Here is a 16,633-nt window from a genome sequence, read left to right on the forward strand (position 1 = left end):
ACGAAAAGAGAGGATAAAGAGAGAAACAAGGGGAAGGGAAGTGTTTGGGCTTTGTTTTGTTAATGTTCCAAAACCTGTCTTGAAAAAATTAGCCTTTTGGATTTTTGTGCCTTTTTCAGGCCAGAAGAAGTAACCATTGTCTTTTCTGTATGATCAAATCCAACCTGTGAACAGCTTGTCAGAGTTTGAAACATCACTATAACACAGCAGCTATTTTAAATATAAGCTACCCTGCTTTTTGAATTTATTAGCATTTATTACTATTCCGCTCAACACCAAACACTGGGTACACCAAAGAGAGTCCTGCTGTTACTGTTTCTGATGGTTTTGGCATTTTATGGATGCAGATTGTGTCATCTGTCTGTGTCATGTCTGTTTGTGCCCACAGCTGCAGCTGGAGTTGTAAAAGTTTTATATTTGCAAGAATAAGTTAAACATAGGTTCACTCTCTGTAATAACAGGGAAGTTTCTTACTCACAGAGTCACTGAGCCTTGGCGCTCTGCAGTTTGTAAAATCAGAACAAGAGGGAAAACCCTTAAAGCTGTGGCCAGGCTACGATTTCTCAACCTCAGAGACTCAGCTGGAGTCTCCTCGTCTCCTTATTTCCTCCCCAGATTCATTTTATATGTTTCATCATCCTCAGACTTTACTGTCCACACCGAGCTGTTACATCAGTGACAGATTTTTGCAGGTAGAGATATTTTATGGAGGAAATAAGAACTGACACTGAATAGTAAGGTTATAGCCTCCGCAAGCAAAGCCGGACCAAGGTCAGAAAAAGTGACCCAGTAAAAGTTTGTAGCACACAGTTGCAGGTAAAGGTAGTTGTAAAAGGGAAGTGACTGATTCAACCTGATTCAGAGTAGATGATGAATGCTTTGTCATGGCTGAATCAACAGGACAGTCCGGACGTCTTTCCTTACCAGAGAATAGCACTCTGTCCTTTTGGTGAACCGTCATTGTGCGCCTGTGGTACTGTAGCTGCCTCCACTCAGCCAGTCCGTAGTGTCTCTCCCAGCTTGAGTAGCTGAGTGTGAGGGAGAGGCCGGGGTCAGCTGGAGGACAGCTGCAGGATTCCTGCCCATCCTACCGAACAGCTCTGATTAGTCTGTTTGGTAAGGCGAACCAAAGAGCATCATGTCGTATTATCTACAGTAGAATATGTGTATGGGGAACTTTCTGGTATTATGATTAGGGATAGGCAAGTACTGGTATCGGTATTAGGCCGAGACCAGCCTCATTTCAAGGTATCATTACTCCTGAAGGCTGCCGATACCAGCACCCATAACTCTAGGCAAAAAAGTCTTATGTAGAGTAAGTCCTCCTCAACAGTAGTTGGCGCTACATTGCTGCAGTTTGGCACCACGGCAAATGAGCGACAGGTCCTGTTCAGACAATTTGAATGAACCAGAGAGTTAACAGTTAAACTGGTTTATTTTACACTTCAGTTTATTCAAAAAGATACTTAAACTCTGACAGTTGTTAGTTTGTAGTATTTTGCACTTTTGTTAATATGTTTGTCCCTGTGGGTGCAGGCGCAGGAGAGTTGCAGCTCCTCAAAGAATGCATTGGGGGATGTTTTTTGTGGTGGTTTTTACCAGCTCTTTATTCGCTACACAAAAAGTGCTTGTCTGTGTGTGTAAATGCGCATACATGTTTGTGTGTCTGTGAAAATGTTGGAGCAGAACTTCACCGTGCGCCAAAGATCACCGGCTCTTTCGCGCACTCAGTTCCGTAAGGAGAAATGTAAACCCAACAATGTACAAACGACATCCCATCATGAAAACTGGATAAATAACATAAAGTCATTTAGTCTGTTAGGTTAAAAAACAAGGTATAGACCTGATTTATGAGAGAGGGAACTCTAAATCACTTCAGCTGTGATCAGGTGCTAAATGGAAAATAACTTGGTAGGGAAAACACTGTATTTAGTCTAGAATAAGAGGCTGGGGTAGGGATGCATGGTATCACTGGCTGGTTATCGATATCGGCCGATATTGTTTTAAAAAAGAAACATTGGCCAACACACCAATATCCACTGATATAATTAACCAATAAAATAATGGGACACTGCTAACCTGATTAAAATGCCTGACCTCTGTGCCATTAACTGGGGCCGCTGCTGACATGTTTTGTTTTTCTATTTGCACATCACCTCTTTGTTACACATTTTTTGAAGCTCATGGTATTGTGCAGTGTAGACAGAGCTCGCCTGTTTATTTTTTTTCTGATCAATCTCCTTAAAGATTTCGCACTTTTTGTAGTTTTGTTTGCAAAGTGCAGATCGAGTCGTCACATATTTGGCTCCTAATTTAAGTTAAATCTGAATTTAAGCAGAAATCAGTAAGATACATGTAGCTGACTAATTTCAGGTCATGTTTACCATACAGGTTATGTTTACCTACTATGTGAATGTGAAAGTGGCCAAATTTGCCTTGGTTGTGGGTATTGTCATGATTGTCTCAGGGAGAGCATCATTCACGTTTATGTATCTTGTGCATGTTAAGTATTTCTTTGTGTTAATTTGTATGAAACCAGTTGTTATGTATAAATATGCAGATTTAAGTATTACGTATCTGTCTTATTTTGCACAAGAAATGAGTATTACTCCAGAAGAGAGTTGGTGATCTCTGCAGTTAGGAGTGCAAAAAAAATATCTGAATCAGTCTTAGTTAAAGGTTAAATGGGTTGTAAAATATCATAAATCAGTGAGAGTAGATTGAGGGTTGTATACCACCTACCATCAAACATCAGGGTTTACTGAAGGCCTTGTTACACTCAGCCTGTGTACTTTATTGATGCAGTGGACGCAGTCACTGGACTTTGCTTGGTGCATAACCACAGAATGAGTCATCTCTCAAAGTACCAGGGGGTTTTGTAACCAGGGTGTCTGAATGTCATAATATTTCCAGGACACCTCTTTCTGTTTCTGCTCTGACACAAGGTGGATTTATAGGATACAACAGTATAAATGAGGAGTGATATCCCAGCTGTCAAACACGTCTTTTAGTATTCCTGCACCATTTTTCAGATGGTAGAAATGTCACCATAACAACATTACATGGACACTGATCCTCCACTGACCCCTGCTACTCAGCTGATCCCGAATCTGCTGCCTGTCCTCTGAACAGCCCTCACAGGGCTCCAGTGTCACTTCCGAAACTTATCCATGCATGAGTTGGATAAGGAAAGACTTGTATGTGTGTATGTGTGTGTTCATTCCAGGCTATATTTATCTATTTTGATCTGTCAGGTCAGCCAAGTGTCCTCCAAGCATGAGGTCCCTGGCTGACATCATGTTGTGTTTGTGTTTTTCTTTCTATGATCATGCTTTTATGTGGAGCTGTGTGCGTTCTCACTGGTGTATGTTGCTGAATACGCAGTTGTTTCCTGACTTTAGAGATTCTTTGTTTCTGTGTGTGTGTGTGTGTGTGTGTGTGTGTGTGTGTGTGTGTGTGTGTGTGTGTGTGTGTGTGTGTGTGTGTGTGTGTGTGTGTGTGTCAGTGTGTGTGCATGTCCTCAGATGCCTCTGAAACGACAAAGTCCATTTGTCAAACTGGTTGCTGATCCAGTCTGTCTCGCCATTCTTCGTCCTCAGACCGAGGTCAGCTCCCCCCAGCAGCACATCTTACATAATTTGGAAATTTTGTTGACACTAAAAACAGGATCAGAAATGTGACTGAGTGGCAGAAGTCACACTTTAGTTGTGCGCTCACCAGAGGCCAAGGTTAACTGCTTGTTTCATAAGTAGATAATTTAGGTTGGGTGACATAAGTGATTTCTAATAATGTTCAGCATATTTCTCTTTAGGGGAGGCTAAATTTTGCTCAACTCAAACACTCAGTGAGAGACAGACCGCAAGTTTCAACCCCCCCTAAACCACTCATAGGACTCTGTTGGCTTTCTAAATATACTTTGTTATGACCTTACATGACATGGCCATTTAATGTACCATCAATTCTTATCATTGATATTTCACATACAACAGGTATAAGTGTCCCCAGTGACCCCAAGATTGAACCACTTTTAAAAATCATGACAAACGTCAATTACATTGTCAAATAAACAAATAAATAAACAACAATTAGTTTGTACCCTTGCTTATTCAGCAAGTTTTACACTTTTTAACACTTTTTATTTTTTAGTTGGGTGTAGTTCTTAAAATCAGAAAATATGAGGCAAAGCAGAAGTGCCTATATCTGCAGCTCTTTGTGTGTCCACCAAGGTTATAATAGTTTTGGATTTGTCATTATAGTTTAGTTTTAGTTAGTTTTGACATTTTATTTCCCATTGCAGTTTAGTTTTTAATTAGTTCTAGAGCAGGCATTCTAGTTTTTATTTAGTTTTGTTTCCTTGCAACAAGACTTAGTTTTAGTTTAGTTTTAGTGTAGTTTTAGTTAAGTTTTAGTTTTTTTATACCTAATTTGCCAGGTGCAGGATTCAAAAAGGTCAGAGTACATTTTTTGTCATACTGTTTATTTTCAAGTCCAACATAGTGCTCACTGCTCAGTCAATGCTGTTACTGAAATGTTGGCTACTGCCTTAAACACATGAAAATAATATAAACTTAATATAAAAAATATAAGCATAAATTATATAAAATAATGTTGACATAAATTACATAAAAATAATATTTACATAAATTATAAAAAATATATATAATATGAGCTTCAAGAAATAAAAACTTGAACTCAGTAACAATTAAACTATTACAGAAGCTCTGATTCATTGCTCCACTATGTTTCATAGCGCACAGCCTGTCAGAGCAGTAAACAAGCTCGTCCCTATACGCCGCTATGATGGTGCTGTACGGTGCTGACAACAGCCTAATATGTCTAAAATTGGTTTGGAAAATGTGTCGGATTGATTTAAATCCTAAAGGCGATTAATATTGTCAAAAAACTATAACTAAGGGAATTTTCTCTATCATTTTAGTTAGTTTCAGTTAGTTTTGTGAACACAAGATACAGTTTTAGTTTACTTATCGTTTTTGTTTTCTTTTCTAGTTTATATTAGTTTGAGTTAACTGCAATGTATTTTGAATTTTAGTTTTCGTTTGTAGTTTCGTTTTAGTTAACTATTATAACCTTGGTGTCCACCTGAGGTTGGTTCCTGAAGTACTCAAAACCACAAGCACAGCAAGCCAAAAAAAAGCCATTTTCACAGCAGAAATGAATATTTTTACAGCTTGGAGTGAAAAATGTCTACCATTGGAATCACTGATTTCTCTGTCAGCACACACTGTACAAGGGATGAATGTTTTCTCACTCCTCAGTTTAAAAGAGCTTAAGAATGCAAGTTTGACCAATCAGAGGCAAAGCTCAGTGGAGTGACAGGTGTGAACCTATAGCTGTTAGTTTCTAATATGGCCTCTGTCAATGATTTGCTTGGAAACTCTGATTTAAAAACAGAGGGGTGATGTCACAGAAACTACATCCATTTATTGTACAGTCTGTGACTCTAATTTTAGGGGGACTTTGCTGCCTCACCCTTTGTTCCAGCAAGGTAGAGTCCCTCACGTTTGTTTTTCGTTTTGTACAAAGTTAGAAACAGCCTTATCTGTGTAATAAACTGAACCACCTACCCACGGAGCCAAAAAAGGAACATGTTCAGGCGAGTGCCTGGTACATTTTATTAGTTTGACAGTTAACTTTGTGAATTAAAAAAGCAGACTCAGAGGAAAGTTAAGTCAGTGATTTAGCTTTGACTCACAGCTCTTTGGCTTTTTTGCCACTTGTTGGGAATGGAAATCCCATGGCAATGGAAAAAAAAACATTTTGGCAAATCAGAATTTTATTTTGATTCATGTTTTCAACAGACATTCTACCTCAATACTTCTTTTCACAACCATGTTGTCTTGGCACTGTTATAATCCACACAAGGGTTCCCAAACTTTTCTAGCAAGCATCCCCAAAATAGGTGCTGGAATCTAGTGACTCCCTGCCATGCAAGTACAACCATCAGTCAATCCAAACACAGTCTTTTCTTTTGCCTGAAACCACAAAAGGCACAAGACACTTTATTTGGCTGTATAGGTAGAACAACCTATGTGAATAAATTGTTGTGTTTCCTAAATTAATCTGCCTCCACTGATACATCAGTAGCTTCCTGGCTCAGTCACTTCCAGGTCTTCAAAAAGGATTGAAAAAAAAACAACAACCAAACCTATCTGTTTTACTTTGATATAAAATAAACCCTTTGCTTTTGTTTGTATTTTTTAAAATAATTGATAAAATATGCAATAGGAAAGGCAGAATTTTACGAGACATACCTTTGATTGATCGTCTGTGTTGTAGAAGCAGTACTATTTTGATTGTCTTATGTTTGAAAGATCATCATGCAAAATTAAGTTCATGGGTTTGAATCAACACATTTTTTCTGTGTTTATAGCATAATTAATGATAATTCAGTAGCTGTGCAGGTCCATTAAAATGTTCGCAATATCAGCACACATGAGAGTTTCAACATTTTCTTAACCCAAGTTTCTGTATTACAAAAGATGCTAAGTATGCTGAATATAGGTTGATCCAAAAGTGGTCTTGGTGTTATTGAAGCTGAATGTTCATCCTTTCATGTGAAAACTTTCTGCCTGCACTCAGTTTTGTTGCATAAACCCTGTCGGGTTTTATGTTTTCTGGTCTGTAAAAAGACAGTTGGTTAAGGTCAAGTAGTCATGATGATGAATGATGACAATGAAACGAGTCTCCTGTTGGGCTCTGACTCACATACAGTACCAAGAACAATTCATGTGACATGTTTCAAGAAGAAGCTCATACACACACACACACACACACACACACACACACACACACACACACACACACTCTCTGGCATTATGTGCATCACAGTTGGTCCTTCTTCTTCTGTCAAGCTGAGCAGTTCATCGCTGGTACATCGAGCACAGCGCAGGGAACAACTCAGCATGAAATATTTCCTTGTGGACTGACCTGAACCCCCCTAAAGTACCGTCTGAGCTTGGAGAAGCCCTTGAGCATGTTTGTTACTGAATCAAAAAGAAAAGAAAACAACCTTGAGTCCTGAATTTGAAAATACGATGTTCATGCTAGACAAAAACAGTCTGCTCAAAACAGAAAGAGGCGTTTAAGATCAGTGGATATTTCCTGAATTAATGAAACATTCTCAGACTCTACACTGTAAACCCCAAAGGCCAAATTACTCCTTTAGATTAAGCTATGAAAACTTAAAATTTGTTTGTAAGTTCATTTTATTTAAATGGTGATTTCTGAGTAGATTTAACTTTTGTTACTGTTTAAGTAAGCACAACTTAAAATCATTAGTTTGTGACTGTGTTTTGTAACCGTGAGTTAAGAGGGGATACAGTCGATATGAGACCCGGCTGTACTTCTAGACATGCAGCAGTGGTACAGGTTCTCTGTGCGCTACATTATACGGACTGTTTGTCTGTGCTCCACAGCATGGACCAGCTGTCTTTGCCCCTTGTGGCATCGATCACCTGTCCATACTCTATGAGGAGTGAGCTGACTGTGTCAAAAGTAAATAAATATATCTTTTCACACTTAATTTAGATATGATTCATGATAGTCCAGTCAACATTTTATTTATGAATATATTAACTATTAGGCACACACTGCAAAAGTCAGAAGTACAAGGCCCTGTGCCATGGAGCACAGACCACCAGTCTGCGTCATGGGGCTCAGACAACCTGTGCCCCCTGAAGAACAATATTTCAATGTACAGCAGGGTCTCATATAACAGCCTTACCTCCTCACTCACGGTTACTAGAGTTACGACATTGGAGCTGATTTTTGTTGTGACGGTGTTTGTAACTGTGAGTGAGGAGGAAACACTGTGGATATAGGACCCAGCTGTTCTTTAAAATGTTATTTAATTTAGTTGTTCAGATCTGCTTCAATTTTCAATTTCATACATTAACTTTAATTCATAAGGCAAATTTATTGATATCACATCTTTCAGTTTTGAGTAAGGTCAACCTGTTATGTTTTACTGTGATATGCAACGTTTTTTTAACATTAATTAATATTAATATTACTTATTATTAATATTAAAAGTAACAAATAAGCAACAGGTTTATTTGATTAAAGACATCCAGTAGAATGATTTTCTATAATAATCGTAACTACTTAAGATGATGAGTTAAATTAACTTATTTTATTTCTTAGTTGTTTTTTTAAGGTAACTGGTTTTACAAGCATTTTTCAAGTAAACTCAACTCATTTGGGTTTACAGTGTATACAGGGACTTATCACTGTGAATACTCCTTTATTTGTGTCTTATTATGGTGGTAGAGCTTGTTGTCCCATTTCTCCCGTAGGTTTTAATTTAGCAGTGATTTGGGTTGCATCATTCTTATACTCATAGAGACAGTTAGTGAGCCCTCAATCCCTCTGGAAAGGTGCAGTGTTGTCCACTTTTAGCATGAAAGAAAAAAAAAAAAGTATAACACAGTAATGCAACCACTCCATAGAAATTTGGAATGCGTTGAAGACAAGGTGGTGCTGACCAAATCCATGGCAGGAAAAAGGAGTTCCCAGAGAATTACAGTTCTACAAAATTACTACAAGTAGGGATTGGAATGATACGGTATCATTGCACGATACCTGGCAGTCGGTACCGGTACTCAACAGTACCAATTTTTGGTACTTTTTTTGTGTTAAAGTGGTAAGATATATCAATTTGTTTAATGATTTTTTTTTTTTTTCAATTCAACATATTTATTCTTCAATATATAACCTTGCAATGCTGTGTTACTGTCCAGCGTTGAAAATCTTCTACTCTTCCACTCCCTCACAGTTACAAGGATGCATTTAGGTACCTAAACATGATACCCTTTGACTTTACATGAATTGGTACCCGGCACTTTTGACAGAATTCTGTCGGTACCTATAAAAGTACCTACTTTGGTACCCAGCCCTAACTACCAGATTACTCCACTGAAGGGATTAAACTTAAAGCTTTAAATTCAAAACGCCCACCTTAGTATCTTTCTTTCTACAGACGGCCAGCAGCACGGAGTGTATTTGTCAGTCAATGACTTGTTTGGTTTTCATCACTCAGATCTAAAGGGCACATGATGTAACTGAAAAGTTAAATGAAAGGTCAGAATGTTAAACTGAAAGTGAAATTGTTCCAGGAATAGCTGATGGTTAAAAGACGTTTAAGAGCCTTCTATCTCTTACAACAAGATAAGATAAGATTCTCCTTTATTCCTCCCACAACAGGGACACAGTTACCGCATGATGCTGCTCTGCCCTCTGGTATTCCCTCTGATGCTTGTCCACCTTATTTGCAGTAGATCTTACATTCCCCATAACAATGGATGGAAGGACAGGTCGATGTCTTCTCTTCTTAGCTCACACCTCAGCACTAGCATGTCGTCCTCACTACCTACTTTTCTATTCACAGGGATCAGATGCTACCTGAGGTCAAAAAGCAAATTCAAAATAGTCTGATTCTGGACCAAAAAACAAACAAAAACCATAAAAAAAAGAACTCAACAGGATTTTAATAAAGATGATTAATGATTTCCTAAAATAGGGATTTAGCTGTTTCTTCTGCAGTTCTCTCCAAAGAGATGAACACTCAATGTCACTATAATGAATCCACAAGGGCTAATTTAAAAAAAGGAAATCAACACAAAAAGTAGACAACATTCTGAAATGTAGCATAGATTTGGAGAATAAATCTGTAAAGCTGAGTCTGGTTGTGGCTTTGTAAGCTGTATTGTGACGGTGACAATATTCTTCTTGATGAACAAGCACCACTCTCGGAAAAAAAACAAAAAACAAAACTGCAGTTCCTCATTTCTCCACTTGAGGCTATCTCTTAAAGCCATGAATATGGTACAATAGCCTAAACAAAAAATGATTTTGCTTTATCTTTGGTGTTTTGTGTTTCAGAACACATCTGATTTCATCCATGATTTGTGGCTGCTCCACCTCTTTAGTTTTTTGTGGATCAGCTTTATGTTAGCTATAGTCAGCATTCCCACCATCTTTTTTCTTTATAAAACCTCTTCAGAAACCGTTAAAGTGAGTCATCCATGCAGTGTCTGATCCTACCTCCTTGGGTTTCTCACCTGATAGATCGATTGAAAACCATGACCGGTGCTAATGGATGAGTCGTGTCTTCACTAAAGCTGTCTACATGAGTTAGTCCCATAATGCTCTTCTTCATATTGCCCAAAAGATGTGTTCTGTAAATGATGGGCTCTTTCCAGACAGCCACCAGCTTTGAGGTTATGAATTTGTGTAACCCCCCCCCTCCCTCTAAATGCAGCTGCCCCCCGTGGCCTCTGCTTTAAATAAAACTATGATTTACCCGAGTTAACCGGAGCGCCTCAGTGAGCGGAAAGGATGCACATGGTGAGAGATATAACGGTCGTTTTCATGTCAGCGCCCTTCATTGCCCTTTGGGAGCTGCTTAGTCTGATTTCAGCACCCTGGACAGTGACACAGCACAGCAGGAAAACATCACACCAGTTCTTCGACGCTCCATACAGTCAGGTGTACTCTCTGTGACCTCTGTGAGTACGCAGGAAGGAAGCTGAGACTCTGAGTTTTCTTATGTGTTTGTAACATCGGGGGGACCCAGAGAGAGGCAGACAACTTTTAAGACAATAAGGAATAATGCTGCCGCAGGAGTGTTTTTAAATCAATGGGTGACCCTGCCCGAGGTGTGTTTTCATGTGTCCTGTTGAGACAGACAATGCACACCCTACCATAGCCCCTGTGCGTGTCTGATATATGGAAGAGCTTGTGACTTTGGGTGGCGTCCTGTCTGCTCGCCTCACTGTCACCCTCTGTGAATGCTGCTGGGAGAGGGTTGCCATCGGTGGCTCCCTCCTTCTCTCACTGCTTCTCTCCTCCCCTCTGTTACTCATCTGACTCACTTTCTTCCTCTTTATCATTTCCCTTCCTTTCCTCCTTACATCCCCCTTAATTTCTCTTCTGCACACCTGTCGTTTTCTGTTTTTCATCCTGCTTTTTCAACCCTTCACTTCCTCCTCTGCACGCCTATCTTTCCCCCTCCTCTTACATTTTTGCTTCTTCACAAATCTGCCAGTCGGGGTTCTTGCTTTTCCTGTCCAGTCAGGATCTCGATTGGGACAGGAGCTGAAGGCTGACTACAGGAGCAAAGGAAGGAGGGAGCCGGCCACTTGAGGTCGAGGAGCGCGAGGGGAGGTGCTTGCTGGCGGGGCCTGAGACCTGAACCAGACAGACAGTGAAACGTCACACCAAACCCAGACTCCCCAACTGGGATTGCATTTTTGTGTGTGTGTGTTTCTGTGAGTGTGTGAGTGTCTGTGTTTTGCGATTGTGTGTTTGTGTGTGCGGCTGGGGGTTCACAGTGTTAGTAGCTCAGAGCCAGCTGAGGCTGCAGTGGAGACAGACAGGGACAGAGGCACTGAGCAGTTCATAGCAAAAACCACTGAATGTTGAGTTTTATGGGACTGGGATATCTGCTTTTGGGAGGAAATTTGGCAGGTGAGAGTGTGGGTGAACACGCGGGTGATGCGATTATCTTCTGGGTGACTGCTTCGGTTATATAAATGTGTTACTATTCCGTGAATGCCTTTGTGTGAGTAATTAGGAAGCGTGTGTGGATATGAGCTCAGCGCATTGTGTTATTAAATTAGAGTCTTAAAGCGGCATGTCATCAGCGTGGAGGGGGAACTAATGTTTAGTGATCCATGTTGTCACTGTAGGTTGTAAGCTGACCGCAGGGGGACAGACTTCAGCGTCGCGCCCAGAGCCGCAAGGGGAGGTGTGGCCAAGATCACTTGACCAGCAGCAGGCCCTGGCTTCAGACTTCCTATCAGGTACAGAGGTCAAGACTTGTGGTCAAAAAAGTTTCTCCTTCCACGATAAAACCTGGAGTACTGTCTAGAATATGTCTCACTTGAAAAAGATGTTTCCGATAATTTGTGTATAGTTTTTGGATGAAACGCAACTTGAGGAGCTTACCTTTTTCTTGTGTCATTGGGAAATCACATGTACTTCCAGACCTTGCAGGTTACTGTCCTTCCAGTTTTAATGGTTTTTAACAGTCTGGCGAATGTTTGAGCTGTATATCGTGACTCTGACCTTGGTCAAACAAGGTTCAGGGTTCATGTCAATCTTTCAAAAAAAAAGATTACACTGGACTCTGAAATTTTTTTTTTGTTCATGTCTTACATTGAGCTTTATAAGCGTGTTTTAGGAATGACTAACTTTGGTATAGAAGGTAGGCAGCCAATCAAGTTTGAGCATATTTAACGGCAGCCAATCACGTTGCAGTAGCAGAAACTGTAGATTTGTTTGGCTGTGCATGTGGGAAGGCAATAAAAAAACAGTTTTGCGAGTCAAAGTTTACTCTGACTATTATTTTACTTTGTTGGACAAATTTGAGATTTTCAATGTGGCTCAGCCAATAAAGACACAACTCTGCCACATTACGTATCTGAGGGGTCTCAAATTTAGAATCGATTAGTATAGTGGAAGTTCTCCTTCCCTGACTTTTAGGGGTTACACCAACACTTTTCTTCTCTTTTTTTTTTATAAAAGCCAAACCTCAGAAATATTTAATGTACCTTCTCTCTCTGTCTGTGTTTCCTTCCTCCTCACCCATTATTCATTTTTAATGTCATTATGCCCAACCACCACCTCCAACTGCTACCAATCCATCTCTCACCTGCATCTTTTCTTTTCCCCTTTGACTCTCTCATCCATCTTCCCTGACTTCTTTCTCTCCACTTCTCTTCTCCTCTTCTTTTTGGTTGTTATTCCCTTCATCCTGCCAGCCTCCATGGCAAGTTATTCAGATCCTCAGTCCAGTCCTGCTCGAATGATGGACACTGGCCGAATGGGAGCTTTTTCAGGTACACTCCCAGAGTTTTCCTCTGACTAACACAGCAGTGACAGGACACACAGAGAAGCAGAGTCACTCTGAACTTTCTTTTCTGTGTCTCTATTCTCTTTTTTTCCTTCAGTTCTGCTTCTCTGACTTTAATTATTTGTCTTTTTTGCTTTTTCTCATTGTGTCTCTGTCTGGTTTTGTACTTTCATTTTATTAACTTCTTTCTAGTCTTGTCTTGTGTTTAAACTTTATTTGTTCGTTTTCACGTATCACTTTCATTTTTACTTTGCATTTCTCATCCTTTGTCTTTTTTTCAACTTTTTTCTGCTCAAGTCTTTTTTCTTTTTAATTTTCTTTTTCCTATCATTATCTTTATGTTTTTGTTTCTCATATCTCTTTATTACTTTTCTTTCTTTTTTTAAGCTTTTTTATTATTTTGTTCTTTTTCTGTCTTTTTGGACTCTGTCTGACTTACCTGCCCCTACTTTTAAAGCCATGCAGTTTATATAAATGCTTCCATGTGTTTCGTTTTATATGTTGTAAATTCATTTTTTGGCACATATTGTTCAACCTTCTTGGATCACAAATTGACTGCTTATACTTTGAAAAAATGCCCACTCCCATTTTATGCTGAACAGGAGCAGTTATTGCTCGACCCTATAAACATTCAGGATTCAGGATTGTTATGTTTTTATCAAGAAATGAGGTTAAATTAATTCTGTGCTGTGAGGCACTCAAACCTAGAGTAATTTTATTTAACTCCAGTATCATTCATCTCTTCACCTTCTTACTTTTGTAGCTAAAAGGTCTGTTTTAAACAGGTGAAGCTGGAGGCACAAGTTAAATTTCTTTGAATTCTGTGAAAGTGAATGTAAAGTATTTCTCGGCATTTAGAAAGTTCTAGAAATAGCACAAAGTGATGATAACAGAGGTAAAAATGCTGAAAATAAGCATGAAAAAAATAGCAATAATCATAGTTAGGACCAACAGGAGGCTCTCTGTTGGTTGGATTTCCCTCCTCATTTAAAACGTGTCTGCAGTCCAACAACTGGCTCCCAATCTCTGCTCGTAAATTCCAGCCTGATAAATGGCTTGTGGTGAGACTAAGCTTGTTAGCTGCATGCAGAGCTGAAGCTGTCACTGCTGGTACTCCAGAAGGTGACACACACACACACACACACACACACACACACACACACACACACACACACACACACACACACTCTCACACACACACTTAGTCATACAGGCTGAGTTATGTCTTTCACCATGCCAGCCTCTGCATACCCATGCAGCTCTCTGTGCTGTCTTAATGAGAGCTGTCGTCTCTGGGCCACCGTATCCTGCTCCAGGCTGAAGCACAAACACACGCTCATATTCCTTTGCTCCTGCTTGCTCTCACAGACACAGAAAGACAAAAACCTGTTCCTTAAACACAATCACTGTTTACACTTTCATTCATGGGCACAGAAAAATAACTCTCTCAACACACACGATTCCACCAGGTTTGACTTGTCAGCCTCACTCACACACTGTAAATGTTTATCGACAGGAGATGTGTCGATTTTTCACGTGTTGTATCCATAGCATCTGGTCCCGTTGGCTTTCTCCCTTTCATTTTTCCCTGTTTCTTGCTTGTCTTTTCCAACACTCTTCAAATATCTGTGTCAGGATAAAACAAACAAAAAAAACCAAATCCTCAGATAAATCTTGTCCACTGTATCAGGGTGCATTTCTGTGAGTACCAGAAGTGCCTGATTCCTCTAAGAATTTCCATCAGGTATATGAGCTGTATAAAAATGAACTTTTCACTCCTTCCAATATTTGTTCATTATTATTACTCAAACAGCACTCAAAGCATCATTGCAACCTAGGAAACAAGAAACATATTGTGATATATCTGAAGAAGTCTCATTTCAAAGATGAACCAAAAATAAACTTTACAAATACATTATAATGTAAGATTTCTGCTGGAGAAATTTACTTTTTCTTCAACTTCCTCTGATCAAGGTGCAATTTAAGTTTCTGACATCATTTGAAAGGGACAATGTAAAGACTTTTTGGTCCTGTCCATACTTTCAACTGTTCAAACAGATGGGACATTTATTCCTATGGACTCTGCTGCAGAGAGCTTTTGAAGACTTCAATCTTGACATTTAACTACATTAAATTTCTTGATTTGTTGGAGCGCAGGTGGTGTAGTGGTTTAGGTTGTGCTCCATGAGGTTTGCTTTGGCGTTAGTGGTCCGGGTTGAATACTGCTTGTGGCCTCTTTCCCCTATGTCATTCCTTACTCTCACCATTTCCTGCTTTATCCACAGTCCTCTCCCCTACCCAATTAAAGGATTGTAAAGACCAAAAATATAACTTTAAAGAAGAAAGAAATGATGAGTGATGCACCGATACTGGTCTGTGGTATTGGTGTATCAGTGCCCCTCAAACCTGGATCGGTAACGGCGGGAAGAGAACCATGTTGCCGATCCAGGCAAACAGCTCTATGCTTTTTTTTCTCTGTTACTTGATTTGAAATGTTGCTACTGATGCACTTTCTTTGTTTTTTTTTGCTGCATTATCAGGCGACTGTGTGTAAAAGTTTACATTTGAAAATAACTTGTTTACATAATGAAGAATTGTTTTGCTGGTAAACATATAAATATTTCATAGTTTGAATAAATATTAACGTCATTGATTCCATATACTCAATTTTGTCTTTTACCCAAAACATTACCAGTCTCATCCCACAGTAGGGTATGCAGGTTAATATTTAGCACAGGTATTAGATTAGTTTTATGCTTTTCAGCTTCAAAAGGGAGAAAGAGATGAATCTTGGTTAAAAAAATAAATATTGAAAATGATAAAGTTCTGGGCAATCATTCAGACTTCAATCATTTATTTATTTATTTTTTTTCTAGTTTGATCCCAATTAGCCACCAAAAAGCAGTTGCTTGTCCTCCAGTAAAATAGATGTTGTGAAATTATGAATCATGCATGAATCTGATTTGCACTGTTTTCACTTTCTCATTTTTATTCATTTATTTTATTTTCCCTCTAATATAAAAATAAATTCTCAAATTGATTCAGTTTTATATGAAAAAATAGGAGATACTCAGAATAATTTGGTGGATACAGAAAATTTCCAGCTGATGTCTCAGTTTTCGAAGAAGCTCAATGATCTTTAATGAGTCATTTAGATTTCTGATTCATGCACTGGTACATGGGTTACCTAGTTTAAATTCACTCCTCAGTTCTTGTGGCGATTGAGGTTGAAGGAGCCTTTTCCAAGCATCTAAAGAAGTACACTTTGAGCTAACGCAGACATATAATGTTTCCTTTGAGTCAGAGTGTTCAGACTTGATCTCCAATGTCAGCATCAGATGTTACCATCACTGACTCTTTATGTTGTTTTTTCTTTTCTCACCAGGTTTCTCGCAGCCTTCTGGACTGGGCGTCAACATCGAGGTAGGAGCTGCTCCTCTGTCAGCAGAGAGGGTTCCTAGCAAAGCTGAACCTCAGCTCCTGACCCCCACAGTGGGGTCTGAAGCCCCCAAAGAGCACAGCCCCATGCTGCCTGAACCCCAGGCTCCTCGCAGCCCTCTGGATCTGTCTACAGGTAACATTCAGAGTCACTTATGTACTGTTTGTCACAAGGAAACCAAGGAAATAATCACCTGCTCTTTTCAGCCAGGCGGTGCTTGACAATCAGAATTTACACACACCTTAAACCTGTGAAACACTCGAGGGTAGTTTGAACATTTACTGGCAAAATGGAGCCTTTGTGCTTTTATCAGACATGGC

The 16,633-nt window shown here is 39.4% G+C and overlaps 1 protein-coding gene across 9 annotated transcripts in view; it reads left to right on the forward strand.

Annotated features, from left to right (window-relative positions):
* LOC141807671 (uncharacterized) overlaps positions 1 to 16,633 on the forward strand; it is a 170,740-nt gene that overhangs the window by 65,393 nt on the left and 88,714 nt on the right. For 6 of the 9 annotated variants that reach the window (XM_074693815.1, XM_074693814.1, XM_074693818.1 and 3 more), the window contains 3 exons: positions 11,709 to 11,822; positions 12,783 to 12,860; positions 16,260 to 16,448. In XM_074693815.1, the coding sequence (XP_074549916.1) occupies positions 11,709 to 11,822; positions 12,783 to 12,860; positions 16,260 to 16,448 (381 nt within the window). Of the gene's footprint in view, positions 1 to 11,432; positions 11,488 to 11,708; positions 11,823 to 12,782; positions 12,861 to 16,259; positions 16,449 to 16,633 lie in introns of those variants that run through there. The other 3 variants (XM_074693817.1, XM_074693820.1, XM_074693821.1) reach the window with 2 other exon arrangements.

Source organism: Halichoeres trimaculatus, unplaced genomic scaffold, assembly GCF_033239565.1.
Source record: "Halichoeres trimaculatus isolate MK-OKI-2021-1 unplaced genomic scaffold, fHalTri1.1 fHalTri1_scaffold_18, whole genome shotgun sequence".
Taxonomy (NCBI): domain Eukaryota; kingdom Metazoa; phylum Chordata; class Actinopteri; order Labriformes; family Labridae; genus Halichoeres; species Halichoeres trimaculatus.